This window comes from Trematomus bernacchii, unplaced genomic scaffold (genome assembly GCF_902827165.1).
Source record: "Trematomus bernacchii unplaced genomic scaffold, fTreBer1.1, whole genome shotgun sequence".
Lineage (NCBI taxonomy): Eukaryota > Metazoa > Chordata > Actinopteri > Perciformes > Nototheniidae > Trematomus > Trematomus bernacchii.
Window position 1 is genome coordinate 1,916,707 of NW_022987720.1, and position 18,800 is coordinate 1,935,506.

The following is an 18,800-nucleotide window of genomic DNA, read 5'->3' on the forward strand; positions in this document are numbered from 1 at the left end:
TTTCAGTTTGCAAATTGAAATGTCTTCGTAACAAAACACAGATGTGATTCAGAACGTTTCTTATGACAATATTTACATTTCAGACAGTTTTTAGGCTGATTTCTAATATGAAAACAACAAAAAACACGAATTTTGAATGCAAATTTTACGTCTGAAATGTAAATCTGTTAAAAAATGGATCCCACGAGTCTGTTATCAACCGAAAAATGCAATAATCAAGCACGACAGAGAGGTGTAGCACAAAGTAGGCCTATATTTAGTTGGCCCAACAGGCTCGTTAGTATCTGTCACAACTAGGGTTGCAAAGGGGCGGAACATTTCCGGTACATTTCCGGAAGGTTTCCGGTAAATTTCCATGGGAAGTTAAGCTGGGGAATTTTGGAAATATTCCATATTTAAAATTAATTAATTAATTTAAAGGGGACCTATCATGCAACATGCACTTTTGTACGTCTTTTATATATGAATATGTGTCCCCGGTGTTCCAGGGAACTCACCAAGTGTCAGAAAACACAACCCTCTCTATTTTCCTCCATACCCAAATCTCTAAAAAAGGGTCTGCAACGGATCTGATACAGACTGATCCAGATTTGAACACTTCTATGACGTCACAGAAGTGGCGCTACGGCTATTGGGCCAACTCTCCACCTATCAGGGGAATGTGGGGTTGGGCCACGGCCGGCCATTGCTGCTCGAAAGCGCTGGAGACGCTGTAGTACATATGCCAGGCCTGTAAGTGGCGCTGTAGTCTGCCACAAAAGCAGCGAAGAAGACTTCCCGCGCATATGGTAACCATGGTTACCCTTCTGTTTATTCTCCGCTGTGGCTTTTTTTCTCCCTCCCCGAGGCAAGCGTTTGCTCCCGTTGCTTTAATTCAATGCAATCCCTCCCCGTCGAGGCAAGCACTGTAATTCTCTCCGGTTAGTCCACCAGCAGATGACAAACACCCACCTCTCCGCCTCTTCCAAGGAACGAGGGGACCGTGCGGCAGAGTTTCAGTTTCAGTTTCTTTCGCCGGTCAAGATGTCCGTTAAAGTTTAAATCTTCCGGACAAAATTAGAAAAGTGCCGGTCAAAGGTCTTCTTTGTTATTTATTGAGCTTTAAAACAAATGAATAACGACTCTATATGCCTATAATAATATAATAAAACCATAGACTGTATATATAAATAAAACACGGAGGACGGAGATCTTTTTTTCTCCCCCTCTTGACTTGATCAGAGCACGGCTACCCTCTCCTGCAGGGGGGCGTGGTCTCACAGAATCAGACCCATAGACAGCAAACAGCACATAGAGCGAAATGAGGCATGGCTAAAATGCATGATCTGTTTGGTATTTTGAAAACAGAAACGTATAAATATACCTTATATAGGTATGGCTCTACAATATATCATTTAAATATAGCATGATAGGTCCACTTTAAGTTTTCCGCACTCTCGCGGGAATATCTCTGCGAGCGAGCTTAAATTTCACTTTCGATTGCATGATATAGCCCAGCGCAACACCTTCGTCACACATGTTGCCACTTGTTTGTACCATTTTCAGGCGATTTGTAATCTGTGTTGGGTTCAGAATTCCAGAAAAGACAGACAACTTCTAAGTTGAACTATTTATTGTAAAGAGAGCAAAAGATATATATCACTTGGCCAAGGACCAAGGGCGCCGGAAGCGGGGGGGCCAGGGGGCCATTGGCCCCCCCACTTTTCAGCCCTGCCCCACATTTTCGCAGCAGCGGATGCCGTGGAACACTGTACAAATCCCGTTTCAATAATTCCCCTCTACTCTAAAGTCGCATCTAAAACGCGATCTGATATAGCTGTGTATATTTTGTTATGTTTGATTGTTATATTCAATCTCATTAGCTACAGGCATTTTTTAAGCTTGTAAAGCTCTCACTCGCCACTCTGCTGTTCCACAGCGCCGCTTCCCCTCCCTCTGCTGAAATTATGAATGTAAGGCGTATAGTAATCATAGATAACACGTCAGGGTCCGTTACAGTTTGTTTTTATCTGATTTCAAATAAACAAAGTCTTGGCTTTCAGAATATTAAACTTGTTTTGGCAAATTCAGATGATAAATACAACTTTGAAGCTTGTAACGGCATAATTACAAGCAACAGAGTAACTTTACGTCACTGCAGGCATAACAGCCGGTGTTTCTCGTGAGTGTTTTCCCCGGGAAACAAACACAATACACACAAACGCAAAAATACACAAACACACACGTATACACACACACACACTCGCGGGCTTCCCCTATCTTCCCTTCGTACTATTTTGATCATTTGCTCCGCTAATAATCAATCAGATCGATCCAGAGAAGAGGAAACTTTAAAGGCCTTTTTCTCAAAATGATGACTCTGTAACAGTCATTATATAATGTGACATATTTTGCTTAATATTTGGAGTAGCCTACAACAACAATCCTGATATCATTAGAAAGTTATGAATCTCCTCTTTCCAACAGTGTATACAACTCAAAATGTGTCTTCGGGTCAATGCGACTGATTTCGATGGAGCAGGTCACTTTGCATTAGGTAAAATAAAGCAGGCAGACATAACAGGAAGAATATGTACATTTTAACCCAATCAAATAGGACATTGTCACAACATTCAAATGTATCCATGTAAATTACAACCAATAAAAAAGCTTAGATTTGTTTATTCGTTACGTTGTTTACTTTATTTGTTACGTTGTTCTGTGTGTGTCAGCCGTTAACCTAGATAGAAAAAATATACACTTGCAAACACGTCAGAAGAACCAGCGCAGAAGAAAACTATACAGTCAATCCAGTGGCGTTTTTATATGTACAAAAGTGGTGGGGCACAAAAAACGTAGATGTCTATATATAAGCTTCTGCAGTGAGGTTCATGGCTGCTGAGGCACTGGCACTGACTCTTCAGGTTTACAAATATTATATTTTGACCTAAACCAAAATATAATATTATTTTCAAAAGCTTTTTTTGTCTGATGCTTCGATTAATTTTAAACAGACAGTTCAACAAAAGGATACCCAAAAAATGTAATTTTATCATTTAAATATTGAATTGTTCTCTCTTAGTAAGATCCCATTTTCAATAAAATGGCGGTCTTACCTTGACTTGAAGATGAAGTCCATTTGCCTATCCTTCTGGACAAACATTTCTATTACTTTTTTGTAAAAGTCCTCCTTATCTTCTTGTAGTTTCAAAAGTCTATCATAAATCTAATCCATAGATTTATGATAAAAAAATTATAAAAGTAGGGTAGACATGTGGATGTTATCCGGCTAATCAAAACGTGCATTTATCTAACAGGTACGTTTCCCACAGATCTTATTTCGAGCTATTTTCTAAAATCCTCTGGAGAAATCTCATTGCTTTTTTGTGCTTACTTCCTGGTTTTAGGACGCGCCACTGCAGCTCTCTCGTCTCCTCTTCAAGCACCACACTTTTCGCGGCACACGTACTTACAGCCAATCAGCGCTGAATGATTTGAGATGACGTATGGTGGGGATGGTAGCTCCGTGCCCCTCTGGTCATTATTTTTTTGCCACACACATTACATTACAAAATACTCTGAGCATGCGCAGTGTAGTTTTTACAGTCACCGTTCACTTCACAGCGAGAGGAAGGGGCATAATCAGGTTTTGTCCCACATGGCTCTAAACAGCTCAATAGGCACACACTGTGACTGTAGACACACTAATTAGAAGAACACAGACTAAAACAGCAATGTACAGACGAATCAGATGATTAAACATGATCTTAAAATATATTTTATATATTTTTTTATTTATTTTTTTGCATTTTTGTAATCATTATTTGTAATACTTTCTGCTGACACTAGGTGGGGCTGTGCCCCACCTGCCCCTAATGACCAGTCGCCACTGAGTCAATCTAAACTTAAATTAACAACTGGAAGGTCACATCCCTGACATCCACGTCTCCGGAGCCTGGACCTTCATCAATCATAGAAACAGCGAAGCCAGATGAACCCAAAAGAACCCGCCACCGCCGTCGTTGAACCGAAAACAGGCTGGTTCCGACTGCATGGAGGTTTGTTGTCGGGACATTGAGACGGGTAAAGCTGTAGCTAACTGACCGCTAGATTATTTGGGCAAAGACAAAGGTACTTCAACGCAGAATGGTACAAAAACAGAGAGTGGTTAATTCTTTGCAAAACCACTAAACGGGCCTTCTGTGAAATATGCAGATTTGCTGCTGTCAAACGGCTTGTAACTTTCTCAAAATGTGGAGATGATAGCTTTGTTAATATCGGAGTTAATAACTGGAAAAAGTGCCCAAGCCTCCTGGACAGCCACGAAAAGTCTAATTTACACAGAGAGTGTATTAAAAAAAAGTGCGCTTTCTTTAGTCAAACACCAGTCAACAGTCTGAAATTTAAAAGCAATGCAAAACATGCAGTTATTGTGCTTCCAGCAAACATCCACTGATAAACTGCGATGTTAACAACCTCATGATAACCTCATATTTTTTTAACTGAGGATCTACCTGTGTTTAGTCTAGAAAAAGGTAAATGTGTGCATTTTATTATAAAGTTGTGTATATTTACAGACTGTTGCAAAAACTAAGAAACTTATAAACATCAGGTTTAAAACTAAAAGAGCTTTACAAAAAAGTAACACAATTAGAGATGTTTGGAGTTTTATTTTAGTTATTAATTTACATTTGTTGTCAAAGAGATGCTGATTTGATACCGTTGATACAGTTACGGCATTTCCTGTTTCTGCCGGAGAGAGGGGAGTTTGTCCAAAAGCTTGCCGCTGTATTTACTCCCTCCATCTGACAGGAGGGAGCCTCATGTGTCACTCCACGGAGTTCACTCCGTCACGGAGGGGGAGTGTGTAGGGGTAGGGTGTAGGGCGTGGTTTGGGATTGGGCCATACACACGCACTTTTTTGGCCCCCCCACTTCTAAAATGAATCCGGCGCGCCTGCCAAGGACTCATCACGTCTTTGGGAATCACAGGCAGCAAAGCTGTAATCTGTAACCACCAAATCCGTCAAGAGCCTCGAACCTCGTGCGACAATACATTTTATTACACAGGGCGTTGCCCGTACATTTTTGATTGGTCAAGACTAGCTGAAGAGATACCGCGGTTTAGACTTGGTTCTCTTTGGTTGGTGCACAGACTCAGATAGGGTCTCTTGGCAACACGATCCTCCAATCAGCATTCGGCCGGCCTGTGGAAGTCCCTCCCTACTCTGGCACCATCATACTAATTTGTTTTCTCTAACGTTTCTTCAGATATAGCGGGAAACCATAATGTTGCTTCTTAGCTTTGCGGGGGAGCGCGGCTCCCATACAGAGTCAAGGCCGGTGCGATGTGCTGTTCTGACTACCTCTTTGTGTTCTCTTATGGCGCGTTTCCACTACAGCCCGCAGCCCGGTTTAAGAGGGCTGTGACGTCAGCGGCCCGTCTTTGGTTGCGTTTCCACTTGGCCTAGTACCGGCCGGCGGGTCCTAATTCACAGTTTTGCTGGCCTCATAAAATCGTGGGGCCAGGGCCAGAGGCAACGAGGCTGAGTCGGGCTGAGTATGCTAAACTAGAGAGAGCGTCGCTGGCAAGGGGGCAACAACTACAACAAGATGGACATATTTGACCGTGATTTAATTGTAATACACGTTTCAAAATGATGCCGAAGTAACAACATACTGATACCGGTTAGTAAAAACCATGAATTAATGCTTTGTCAAGTCTGCAGACAGACAGCAGGGGAAAAACCTTTTAAAATGCTTGTTTTCTAAATGGAGATTGGCTAAGCTAACGCAGTATATGCCCCGACCATCCACACTCACAACAACGGCCTATACAGACATAAATAAAGCAGCGACTGTATTCACCATGACATAGGCAGTCTGTGGTTTGTACTTGTTTAATTGTTGTCTAGTTTCTGAACATATATGAGGAGCTGTGAGCTCTGAGTGCTAACAGCTAACGGCTGTGTTGTTTTTCTGGGGTCCTCTGAAGATCACGTCACGGCTCCGCCTACACTACGTTACTATAGATACTGCCCCAGTTCCTAAACTGTAATGGAAATGCGCCATAAAGTGAGCCAGTCCTAACGAGGCCCAGCCATACCGAGCGAGGCCGTGTAGTGGAAACGCGACATTAGTCTCTGCACTCGACCTTGCTACTTTCAATATTGCAAGCTAAACACTTTCTCATGTAACTTTTCCCTCCGTTCCTGTCCACCCCATCAAAACTTGGGGGGGGGTGATTGGGTCCATTTATTCCTAAATCACAGCCACATACTGTAAATGAGCACAATAAGCAAATAATGTAATAATAAGAATCAGTCTTTCTAATGTTATATAAAAATAGCCTCCACATCTGTTCTAGAAAAACGATGTGTTTTGGGATATTTGGGGAGTTAGGTGGTCCGTGAGTGTTTTTTTAATTGGTTAAGTGGTCCATGAAAAAGTTTGAGAAACACTGTACTAGATGAATACATTTGTATGTGATATTTGCAATTAAAAAATTGATGATATTACCCCATAATATCATCTAAACTTACTTCACTTTGTGTAGTCCACAGGCTCAAATGTGTGGCTTTATTTGTCTTGTGCTTTGGGCTCAAAAGTGTGATCCAGTCTTCTAGAAATCATCTGTGCATGTGATGGAGGAATGCAGTGCCTGTAGGGGGTGTGGTCTCAATAGCCATGCAGTAAGCCGTGTGCTATGTAGCCTAGATGTGATTGAGGAATGGCATGGATATTCAAGTGTGTACTTAAATGGCATCTGTTTGTTTTAGTCAAGATTATGCTAAAATATACTTTCCCCAACTATGTTTAGGTTCCCTATGAAGAGCCAACCTTCAATTTAGAAAATTCCCAGTTTATTCCCATAAATTCCCGTTTATTCCCGTTGGTGTACTGTCTGTCAGGTGGAAAATAAAAAAATCAAGGGTATGTATATTCATAAGCCATCCAAAATTTAAGATTTATACAGGTGAAGTTTAACACACAATTATTGATGTAGCTTGAACACAGGAATTACTAACGTTCACAGACGATAGTAGCATCCACACAGCTTTCCTTGCTTTCCTGAATTCTGCACAGTGAGATAGAGCTCTCATTTCCTAAACAGTTGGGTTTGATGCCATGCAGGTCACGTGACTCTCCAAAATATAGCTCTTCAGTCTGAGTGATAGGGGTGCCACAGTTAAGCTCTCGGCACACCACAACAGCGTCTAACGTCGCCCAGTCACTTTTGCATGCTCGTTTCCAGTTGCCTTCATGGTAGACTTCCACTCTGCCAGTACACCGATTGCTTCCGTTGACTACCTTCACATGTTCTGCAAATGATGTGCGCCGTTAAAAAAAAATCTATAACCATTTGTGTATTAAAGAACAATCGCACATTTTGGGAAATACATTTTTGTTACTGGCAAAATCATATGACAACATTGAAACAACTTTCACCTGTATTTTTTAGTATACATCTGCAAAAAAGAGAAAGTTAGCTAAGCTTCACCAACAATTGTAAACAGTTGGAACAGTTTCCAGGCAACCACCAGAAACCTAAGGAAGTAACTGCTCAAGTCCAAGAATATACTTTCCCAGTGATGAAATCTGAAATTCTGTAGTTTAGCATAGTTAGCTCAGCTTATTTTTAGCTTAGTGTGGTTAAGCTTGCTTTATCTTAGTTTTAACGCTTCTGCTGCAAAAATCCTCTAAAAGCAGAGAGCAAATGTGACCTGACAATATAACTGCTGCGTTTTCAAAGCAATATTGTGATCAGTTGCCAAGATAAATGCTGCGTTAGCTTTTTTTTTCTGAACAGCCGTATTTCCCAAGTTTCACATGTTCTTGATTTAAATTGAGAAATCCTAGAAATGCAGAGTTTCGAAATACCTGATCTTCTGAGCTAACTTAGTCTATTCAAAGCAAAAGTTCAGCATTTTGGGAAACGTGATTACTTTGCGGGAGTTCGATAAAAAGATTGATTCTACTCTTCCATTCACTTGATAAACAAAAAGTCTACAGCAAGCAGCAACTTATCTAAGCACAGCAGAAACACTAAGAACAGAGATAGACCCTGGCTTTGTCTGAGGTTAACAAAATCCAGCACGTTCAAAGCTCCATCTTTAACACGTGTTTGTTTGTGAAAGAAATGACAATATGCCCTTTCATAATCTCCAGTATTTATGCTAAACTTAGTTTAGGGGCTGAGCTTTACCTTTGCCTTGTATGTCCAACTATAGATTTAATAAAAGGGATTATCCTTTTATTAAGAAAGTCATTGAGTACTGGTAATTTCAACTTTGAAAAACATAGACCAAACATACCATTAATTGAACTCTTGAAGTCTTACCTGAACAGGTAACCCCAGCATCTTCAGAGTGGCTGCAGTCATTTTGCCCCATTGGTCTGTGTGTGCACTTGAGGACAGATGTCTCATGACCAGTACACTGCACATCATCCAACCAGATCATGTTCTTTCCCTCTCCAAAAGAGGCGACTTTAGTGGCCTCAAGAGCTGTCCCGCAGTTTAACTCTCGACATACCACGTCAGCGTTGGCGAGGCTCCATAGGTCATCACACACAGTTCCCCAACTGCCTGTGTGCAAGACCTCCAGTCTACCAGAGCAACGTGAAGGCCCGACCAGCTTAACCTCAATGCATTCTATAAATGAAAAATGAACACACAATAGCTCAAGGACATGTCAGCCTGATCTCAGTGACAAATGGTCCTTTGTTGTTAGATCAGACTATAATTCAATTTGAGGCATGAGATCAATAGAATGTACTGACCTGCAAGCAGTGGTATACTCAACAGACCTAGAGCAGACACATGAGGTTTGTCATTAATATTTAAAACAATATTTTACAATAGCAGTGTTTGCTTTAATTCATCATATTTATTACGTATCAGGAAAGCTTGGCGATGTGCAGAAATACATAACTCCTTATTGTCCAACCTCAACTTTGTCAAATTGTTTTAAAGCAAGACAATGTGAACAATCAATAATAAGAGCTGTCTTTCTTAAGGGTTTGAGAGCATGAGACCAAGTTGTTTGACTATCACATGATTTAAGAATTCAAGAAAAGAATGGAAAAATTAAAAACTTACCAACTGACAAGTAAAAAGCGAAATGTCGTTTTTCAGCTGAAATGAAGATCATTGTGTCTTCAAAGTAGATCAAAAGCTGCAAAAATACAGTCAAAATGGGTATTGTTAAAAAGTTACTTTACTGTATTATCAGTCTTCAGTAGAACAAGAAAGTTGATTTTTGGAAGCCATCCAGTTCTTGTTGTTTTTTAACCAAAATCTTCAAATTAAATGATGTTGCCATCTAACCTTTTAAATCCAGCAGCTGCTTAAATGACCTCACAATTCAAAATAAAACGCTGATCATATCTGAAACATCCAAAAGACAGCAGCCTCGTGTACAGATCCAGTAATTGTTATGAATAAAAGGGGTTACATGGACTTGGACTGCAAACTGGAAGCATGTTGACATTTGGATCAATCATTAAAGACAGGGGATGAGCGGAGATTTCATTTTGTTTTACACAACACCTACATTACTTTCTAAAAATACATTATATTCAACAGCATATATGAAAACTAATGCTGGTAAACAGTAGTAGATAGTATTAGTAAGATAGTGACTCTGATGTAGCGACACAACGAAGGTTGAGCTACAGAAAAATAAAAGGGAAATGTTGATTAAAAAGACAGTTGTTGTTTAACGAATGACAACATGTGAACACCGACTCCCACCTGTCCCTAGAATCTCATCGCCTTATCATTCCCAGCAGTCCTTTTATGTTGAATTTGTTAAAAGAACAGCCAATCGATTTCAATGTAGTATAAACAAGCTTAAATAAACAGGCCATTTTTGATTGGCCTGTTTTATTTTCTTCATCTCATTGCAATTTCATAAAGAGAATAAGTTCCTTTTTATCCTGAGAGAATTGTCACATGCATGCTCACATACACGCTTTATTGTTAAAGTCAATGTTGGCCACTGAAAATAAAGCAGCTAAATTGAATCAAGCAATCGATAATTGTATCATTCACACCATTGATTTTCTTATCATGAAAAAGGACTAAATGAACATGACAGTGCTGATGGACTTTTCTGTGTCAGTACCTAAGGATTAATGATGATTCTTTCACATGCAATTTCAATATATTATTCATGTCTGTACTTTGTAACCTGTCCTGTATATGAACTGACAAATGTCTATGTGCAATTCATTTGTTTAAAACCGTAATACATAAGAGTTGGGCACCATTCACATTACCATCCAAAAAAAGTCTTATAAGGGAACTGTTTGACTGTACTGCAACCAGCCGCAACACAAGTTTAAAGACTGTGAACCAGTATTCAAGATTAGCACAATAAGAGGCTCTAAAAGTAGTGAAGCGATTACCTCAGCTTTCTAACAGTATTCCCAAATGACAGAAGTGAGGATCTTAATAGTTTGGACTTCAGGTTAAGCACATATTGATGTCTGGGTAAATCATTACACAGCGATTTGCATCATCCTTTGATGGGAAATGACATTACTCTGGGGGAGTAGGGCCTTGAAAAGCAAGCAATATTTTAGAAGTGCATCAAGTTAGTTACCCCTGAACTTCAGTTTCTTTTATAGACATGAGTCATGTAATAGCATTACTCTGAGGCTATGTTTTTAGATATTCACCGTTCCGGCCCTTGTGTGTTTTCTGGCTGTTTGATGTCTGCCTCACCCTGATTGTTTTCACCTATTCCTCATTAGCACTGTTCTCACCTGTCCCTTGTTTTGATGCTTCTTTCCTTGTGCATTTATTATGTGTGCTCCCCGTTTGGACCAATCTCCAGTTACCTTGACTCAGATATTGCCTAGTGTTTTTGAATGCCTTTTCCTTTTGTTGGACTGCTTACACGTAAATCAAACCCTGCCTTTAATTAAAGACATTTAAAAAAAACTCTGTGTTCAAATTTAGCTGAGTCATTTGTTACTCATGCGTTTCCTATGGATTGTGTTAGTCATTTTTTTCTTATCCAGTTGCAATCACAGCACAAATGTGGATCCAATAGGTTTTTACAGTTTTGTTGCCCTTAGTTTTTTTGTATTTCTGCAGGTATGTAACTATAGTATAAAGAAATACAAAAATAAATGTGTTTACCAAATTCTGTTTTCAGTTTGCAAATTGAAATTTCTTCGTAACAAAACACGGATGTGATTCAGAACGTTTCTTATGACAATATTTACATTTCAGAGTTTTTAGGCTGATTTCTAATATGAAAACAACAAAAAACACGAATTTTGAATGCAAATGGATCCCACGAGTCTGTTATCAACCGAAAAATGCAATAATCAAGCACGACAGAGAGGTGTAGCACAAAGTATATTTAGTTGGCCCAACAGGCTCGTTAGTATCTGTCACACAACAAAGTCATCACATGATTTCACAGTACATGAGCTCACTAAAACAGGAATGTCGTCTTAACAGTGTCAAAAAAACATCGATGTCCCCAACATGACTTGAAATAAGTAAAAATGACATCCATTCACATAATGGCACAACATTTAGGGAAGAATGGCTAGGGTGAATCTGTTTGTGTTGACATGTGTAAACATAAAGGGATTAGTCAACCTCTCACCCGTGATAATTAAATTAGAATGAGAAACATAACTACAACATGCTTTGTGTTCCTGACGAAGAATATAACAACAGATTGGACAGTACTGCTATGATGCGTCAACCTGTTCATTTCATAACATGCAACGTAAAACACACTGAAGGCAGTCTGCTTACATTTCAGATGATCTGTCAGAGCTTTACATTTATCTCTAAGCAATAAACTATATGTTCTTACATCCTGTCTTGTGTCTGATTAATCTTAGAGTAATAATCTGGCAAGTGCACTCCTATGGCTCATGTGACCCTGATTGTAGCTTTGATTTGTCTATAGCAGTCTGGATTAGAGGATAGAGCTGGCAATATTTTCCATGTCATAAACACATCCCATGAACCTTAAGCACTGTAGTTTATTTAGGGTTAATCCCCTAACATTGTCCTGCTTCTGTAAACAATCAAAAAGATCCAAAAGTGTATTAACTCATAGCTTAAAGTAGTCCCTACAAATGATATTTACTTCTGTTTTACTAACGTTTGCTGTATTGTGCCTAGCTTCTTTAGGAAAATACTTAGAAAATAAAAAAAGTATATTTGTAACCTAACCAAGACCTTCCTCCCGGTCATTTGAGTAACCTATTTGGCAGTTGAATAAACAAGGTTTGTTTTATTTGATGACGGTGACTACACACTTGAATGCTAGCAATGTTTTAAGGTCTTGCCTATCCCTATTATGTTTAGGATTGATAGTATTTGGTCTGATCTGCTTTGTGTTGAACTGAAGTGTCACTGTCACCTCTGGGAGCTCTTCCTCACTCCCACACATGAACACACACACGCAGCCAGACATGATAGCTAGACCTCAATTTGTTTAAGGTTGAATTAAGTGCTAACTCTCATCCTCCCTCAATATTATTAACAGCTGCTGATTGAAGAACACAGACACATAAACACACACACACTAAGGCATACACACACAAGGGAGGGTGGTGTGTTCAGGTGACTTAAGCTGCGCCTCATTTTATTCGTCATCTACAGCATTAAAACATCAAACTTAGGCAACTGTTCTCCTGAAGCAAAAGCTGCTACATCTAGTTTGCTCAGAATGGATGCTACTGATAGATTGTTGTGACAGTGTGTTAGACATGAAAAAAGTAAACATAATAAAGTTAATCCCCTTTCTTCTGTGATTTAGTATCTGTTGATCATCAGATACTTGTTGGAGACTTAAGTGATGGTGGAATGAGCGTTTGAAGAGTCAGGAGAGGTTGTTCAGGGTGAGATCCGTGGAGTCTGATGTTTGGCAAGGTGCTGGCTTTGAAGCAGGAAGAACGTGGGAGAAGAGGTGATGCAACACAGGAAGCAATGCAGTTTTGGTCTTCGTAGTTTAGGGTCCCTTGTCGTCACATACCAGCAGTATGATCCCAGCTATGACTCAGAATCCTAGAGATTGGGGGGCAAAATGATATGGAGATTTAACAATTAGTATCTACCTTCTCCTTGGATTTGTTAGAGCAATGGTTCCAAATGTTTTCCTAAAGGGACCCCTTTTCTATGATTAAGCACAGTGAACATCTTTAACTAAGCCACATATTTTATATTAGGTTCAATGCATAACAATATCAGTACAGAACGACTGATAGGCTTTGGCGACCCCTAGTGGGGATCAGATACACCCATAGATAAAAAACCAGTGTACTAAACAAAATATTCAAAAGCCAGACATCTCTGCTACACGTGTCCATATTGAATGTATCTGCAATATCCTGCTGGTTATATATTATCAGATCTCGCCTAACATAATTATCCATAAGGAGAGAGACAGAAAATGGACGCAACTGGAGGGAAATCAAATAAAAGCTCTGATGGAAATATGGTCCTTTGATGTTTGGTAAGTGGATCATTGAATTGTGCCTGGACCTTTGTATTCTTTCAAAAGCATCAACATTGCCCGAAGCAGTAGGAATGAGAGATACTGTGTATGTTATGTGTTTACTGGTCATCTAAGCACTGAGATTAACTCGGTGGGAACTATGATTGTCTAAATTCTAAGAGGATCTTTGGGATAAATATGTCTAACAGATTGAGGGGAGGAGACTAGGTAGCTGAATCTGGATGTATGGGATTTGAGTTTTGTTTATCTTTTTCCTGCAAACAAAGCTGATTTGAATGAAATGCAAATAAAATGGAAATCCTACGTTTCAGAGATAGCTTGCTGAAACTATAGCTGCTCGTCCAGCACTGGAGAGGGTTTGAGGTAATCTGGATTGACAGCTAACTTTCTTGGCTGTATGATTGATACCACAGAGACAGCAGAGTGTTTGAGTGTTTTCAAATGCCTATAATCTCCCTTACTTTCACTGAGGGCTGGGCACTGAGCCCAAGGAATGCAAACACAGTGTTGTCCTCCTTTGACTGGAAGAAGTCTTCGTAGTCCTGAGGGGAAAACAACAAAATTAGGATGTTACATAATCTCGATATCTGAGAGATGGTTGCAAACATCTGTGCCAAATAGTCCCTCCTCTTCTGTTTTTAATGTAATTCAATTGCCATGACATTACAGAGTAATGTTGGATTACCTTGACCAGTGAGAGGGACGGCATGGCTGCAGATAATCCGCCCCATCCGTGAAACTGGATTACCACAGGATTAATGGGTGGCGTGCAAACTCAGTGGAGACATGAACTGGCAAGCACTAACTAATCGAACTCACCAGCATAGGATGCTCAACCTTGTACTGACTTACATTGATAAAGATGTATGTAAAAACTCAATTGCATGGTTTACACTGCTTAAATTAAATGTTATCCTGAGTTAAGAATTCAGCTATTTATTGTTATATAGACTTTTCTGAGTATTTGTGTATCAAAATCTCGCTCTGTTTCAACATTTTGAATGACTTATTTGAACTTAAAAATATCCAATCAAATGGGATTTTGGGCGAATCGCCTACCTCTGCTTATCATATAAAACAACACTACAAGTAAAACAATTGAGTTTATTTTGATCTCAATTGGTAAAAATGTTCCTTACATTTGATTTTAAATGCTCCAACTATCCTCTCTTTGTGATATTGAAGGTACTTTCTCTAGATTTTACCACCAGTGTCCCTGGAGACAAATATTGTTATCTCATGTTCCATCAAAATGTAGTTCTAAACCCTTGAGTTCTTCAAGAAATTAACCTTTCGGCAACACTGTCTCCAACTGTTAAAAGCTACCATATGGACGTATGATCATTTTAAACATTATAAACAAACTTCCATCATACCCCACAGTAGTGATCATCATTGAAGATCTGTGGAGGCGGCGGGTTGCCTTTCTCTGGCTGCTTGTCTTTCGGCATGTTTCGGTACATCCACTGCCTCTGCTCCTCCAGCATGGTGATGTCTACTTCCTGGAAGCTGATTCGATTGGCCTCCAGGAAACCCACCACTGCCTGCTGATGCTTTTTTATCTAAACAGGCCAAAAAGATATAGTAACAAAAAAGAGGATTCAGCCCTGAAGAGTTTGGAGAGTCAACTTTTTTGTGTGTGAAAATAAGTGTTTGTCTATGATGTGAATAAACACAGTACATATGAATATGTATGCGCACAAACATAGTTTGTGCTGTAGCTCTGTATAGCTGTGTCAGTTTATGAGGGAACCCCACCGTGAGGACATGCAATTAACTTTTCCACTTGTGGTCTAAGGGATGGATACAACAGCTCCCGACGGTATTGTCCCTGTGTGTGCTCTGGGACTCTGTGTGTGTGAAACTGCATCAATGTGTTTGTGAGTGCTGGAAAAAAAACAAACCCAGGGTTATTTTAGAAGTCAGAATACTCCCACAGAAGGGAAAGCAACAAACAAACATAACATACAAATCCATAAGGTCGAAATGTCTTTGAGATTTCGGATTAAAACTGATATTTTTTTTACTGAATTGGTTTGGTTGCAACTTCACTTAACCACATTTCAACAATGTTTGTCATTTTATTTATCTAGCTTGTATTTTGCTTTAAAGCTTTTTTATAATTATTGATGTTACTGCAATTATTACGTTTGTTTAGCATGGAAATAATTGTATATTCAGCATCACCGTCAAACATTCTGTTATCATGTATCAATGCTCTCAACAAATAACAATAAATGTGCTCTTTATTCATTCATTCCTATTTGTCTCCATTTGTATTATCTCGTGCAGTCTATTATTGTGATAACATCGTTTGTATGATTGAGTATTTATAGTTAACAAAACAAAAGGGCTGATTTTTCTAAATCATTTGGGGACCAGACAGTGTGAACCAATAAAAACAGGGCGTATCATTTTGTGGAAACATTTTTCTACAAATTATGCCATTGGCAGATAATGAAAAAAATTAAAATATGACGATTTAATAATGATAACGGTCCTGTGAGCTTGTGTGTGTACATGTCAAGTGTATCCATTATTTAAGTGATGCTAAGGACCACAATGGAGCTATTGTTTAACATTAAAACAATAAGGGATTGTTTAGGACAGTCTGTTATAGACACACAAGATTATCTGTCTTCCTTCTAACAGTGAGCCTCTTTGTGCGCCAATAAAACAGATTTATCTGGAGACTCACAACAAAGTAAATGAATTGCAGGGGGACTGACTGTCTTTAAAGAGAAAAACATGTCTGTCTGTTTGCTCTGGGCAAAGGTTAAAACTCCATATAGAATCACAGGTTTAAGTATGTGCTGTATATCACATTGCTGCTCACAAAATGATACAACTTTCCTCTGAGCTGAAAAGCCGACAGCGTGAGCCTAAATAATGAAAAGGGTTCTCCCAGTGAGGGTGAGTGTGTCAAGGGATAGATGAGTTCAAGTTCAATTTGGGAGTATGCAGAAATTACACTCCTAAAAACTCACATTTCCCTATACGAGTATGAATTAATTGTTGCGCACGTTCTGAAATATGGGGATTAACTGGAGGCTAATCTCTCAGTCATGGACAGAGAGGGACACAGGGAAAGAGAGGATTTTGGATGGAAAAATGTAAATACATACATTTCCTGAGCTACTAAATAACATTTAAAAACATGACATTTTTAAAACTGCAGCATTTTCCCCGCCCCCCTCACGTTACAACTATATAGAACTTGGCACATATCCACGGATGGGTGGGAGGGATAACCTAATTTGCACTTCATTCATTCTGATGATGTCTGCTCCACTAATCTGCTGTTGTTAAACTGTGAACTGCTCATTTTATCGGTTCACTGGAGTGTTTTCATTATTACTCTCCCTTATTGCTGTTCACATATTCCCACTTCTGTTGCACCTGTCTGTTTTATAGAGTTCACTCTATGACTACTCTATATTTAACAGTATTATTCCCCGAATGTCTATCTAACACTATTTACTGTATTTCTTTCCACTCACATGTCCAATTTACTTTAAACCAGCTGAGGGATCCAGTCCCACCTTCCCTCTTTATTCAATCACTTGTAACTCAATTTAAAAGCATTTGCAGTAAATTGCATTCACATGAGCTCAACACTCACATAACTGACCCAAATGGTGGACCTATTCAGCCAGGCGTGCACGACTGTGCTTTGTGTGTGTGAGAGTCAGTGTGCTCTGAATGTATGTGTCATAGGGTTAAAAATAACTTCTTTGTAAACGCAGAAAGATTGTGCTGCTCTCTTATAGAGATTGAGCGTGTTAAAATAAATATATTACTCATTTTCCCCATTACCTAAGGCTTGAAGGATTCACACAAGAGTGTTGTTTGGTAATCTGCCGGTACTAAATATCAGATGTGCTTTCTCAATGACATTTGGCATTCACAAACTGAACTAGGGCTGCAAATAATGACTTTTTCATATTGGTTAATTTCTTTTTTGTTCATCAATTCATTGCTATCAATAGCAAAAAGTGAACTCTTTAAGTGCTTTTACGGTCTGATGATCAATCCAAAATCCAGTTGTATTCAAAACACGATTATTAAAATCTGTTAAAAAAAACTCCCATTTTAGCAGCTAGACATTTCTGTTGATAGACTATTCAATTACTCATTTCTGCACTACTCAATATCAACAGGAAATGGCTTTCTCAGTAGTATGAACCCCACCCAAGATTAACCTAAGGGTTAAACAAACCATGGTTAACAAAAAAATAACATCTCACAACACGAATAAGAGGACATAAGGAATGTTCCATGAGAGGTGCACTTCTACATATAGTTCACTATGTCAAACATAGTCAGTTTAATACACAGTAGTGTTCCTGTTATTTTGTCCACCCCTGTGCATCCTGGGGGGCTGTTGTTTGCTCACCAAACACGTACTTTTTTCTAACAAGAATGTGTTATTTATTAAGCTTCTACACATTACAACTCTTATACAATTTATTAAAATTAAAAATATATATTTTTGGAAAATGCATTTGCCAAAAATGCAACAGGCTGAATTAACACATGCATCACACATTATACAAAATAAATGTATCCTGACAATAAAAAATCTGTTTTTTAGATTTGATGTCTGAAGGATGCTGGTTACTTTCACTGCTTGTGAACAGCACTGATCACAGTACGCTGTGGCTACATGATGGCAATAAACACTGTTTGGTAAGTCATATTTCAACACCCCTTTGTGATATGCCTTGATGTGCAACTGTCAACAAGCTTTAAAACACATTTTGCAAACACTCACCGCGATAGAGCCAGTTGAGGAGGCGATGTAAACCTTGATGACCATTTTAATCCTAAATTAATGTCAGATGATAGACGATACACAAACTGATGGCAACGATCTCGTTTGTTCTCAATATAACGAATTCCGACTTTCAACTACAGGCTGTGTTTTAGAAAAGAGTAGACACGCGTCTCCAGTATTTAAACTGAGCCATGGTAATAACACAGCGTGCGCTTCTGCTACTGTGGCTCTCAGCGCACAGATGCAACAGACATCACATTTAACACTGAAGCCTACTTCCGGTCATAGTTTTCAAAATAATCAAACAGTGCTGTTGTTTTTTGGAGAACAAAACTCCATTTGTGCGTAAATCCAACCTTGCTGTGGGATTATTAAATTATTATAGTATTGATCAAAACTGAGGTTTTAAATGACAAAATGAAAGTCCGCATGTGCTTTTAAGTTAATAACTCAGTTTGAGTGTCCCCTACATTTGAATAATGAAGTAAATACAATAGTAGCCTATAATATACTATAACATAACATATGCATTGCACTGCATGACTAAAA

At 39.0% G+C, this 18,800-nt stretch overlaps 2 protein-coding genes across 3 annotated transcripts; both read right to left on the minus strand.

Annotated features, from left to right (window-relative positions):
* Positions 1-4,950: 4,950 nt before the first annotated feature.
* LOC117492613 (scavenger receptor cysteine-rich domain-containing group B protein-like) lies at positions 4,951-9,493 on the minus strand. 2 transcript variants are annotated; one of them, XR_004556871.1, is made up of 7 exons: positions 9,307-9,493; positions 9,079-9,154; positions 8,760-8,786; positions 8,320-8,631; positions 7,007-7,300; positions 6,114-6,882; positions 4,951-5,357 (listed from the first exon to the last, which is right to left on the minus strand). XR_004556871.1 is itself a non-coding variant. In XM_034142969.1 (6 exons), the coding sequence occupies exons 2-6, from the start codon at positions 9,128-9,130 to the stop codon at positions 6,842-6,844; spliced, it is 726 nt and encodes a 241-aa protein (XP_033998860.1). In that variant the 5' UTR covers positions 9,131-9,154; positions 9,307-9,493; the 3' UTR covers positions 5,968-6,841. The 2 variants fall into 2 exon arrangements, 1 of the variants encoding a protein (XP_033998860.1); XM_034142969.1 differs by lacking the exon at positions 4,951-5,357 and having other exon boundaries at positions 5,968-6,882.
* A 1,839-nt stretch (positions 9,494-11,332) lies between these two features.
* On the minus strand, positions 11,333-18,490 carry sh3bgrl2 (SH3 domain binding glutamate-rich protein like 2). The gene is made up of 4 exons (XM_034142378.1): positions 18,249-18,490; positions 14,851-15,036; positions 13,936-14,016; positions 11,333-13,023 (listed from the first exon to the last, which is right to left on the minus strand). Exons 1-4 carry the CDS (start codon positions 18,291-18,293, stop codon positions 13,009-13,011), a joined length of 327 nt encoding a protein of 108 aa, XP_033998269.1. The 5' UTR covers positions 18,294-18,490; the 3' UTR covers positions 11,333-13,008.
* Positions 18,491-18,800: the final 310 nt, after the last annotated feature.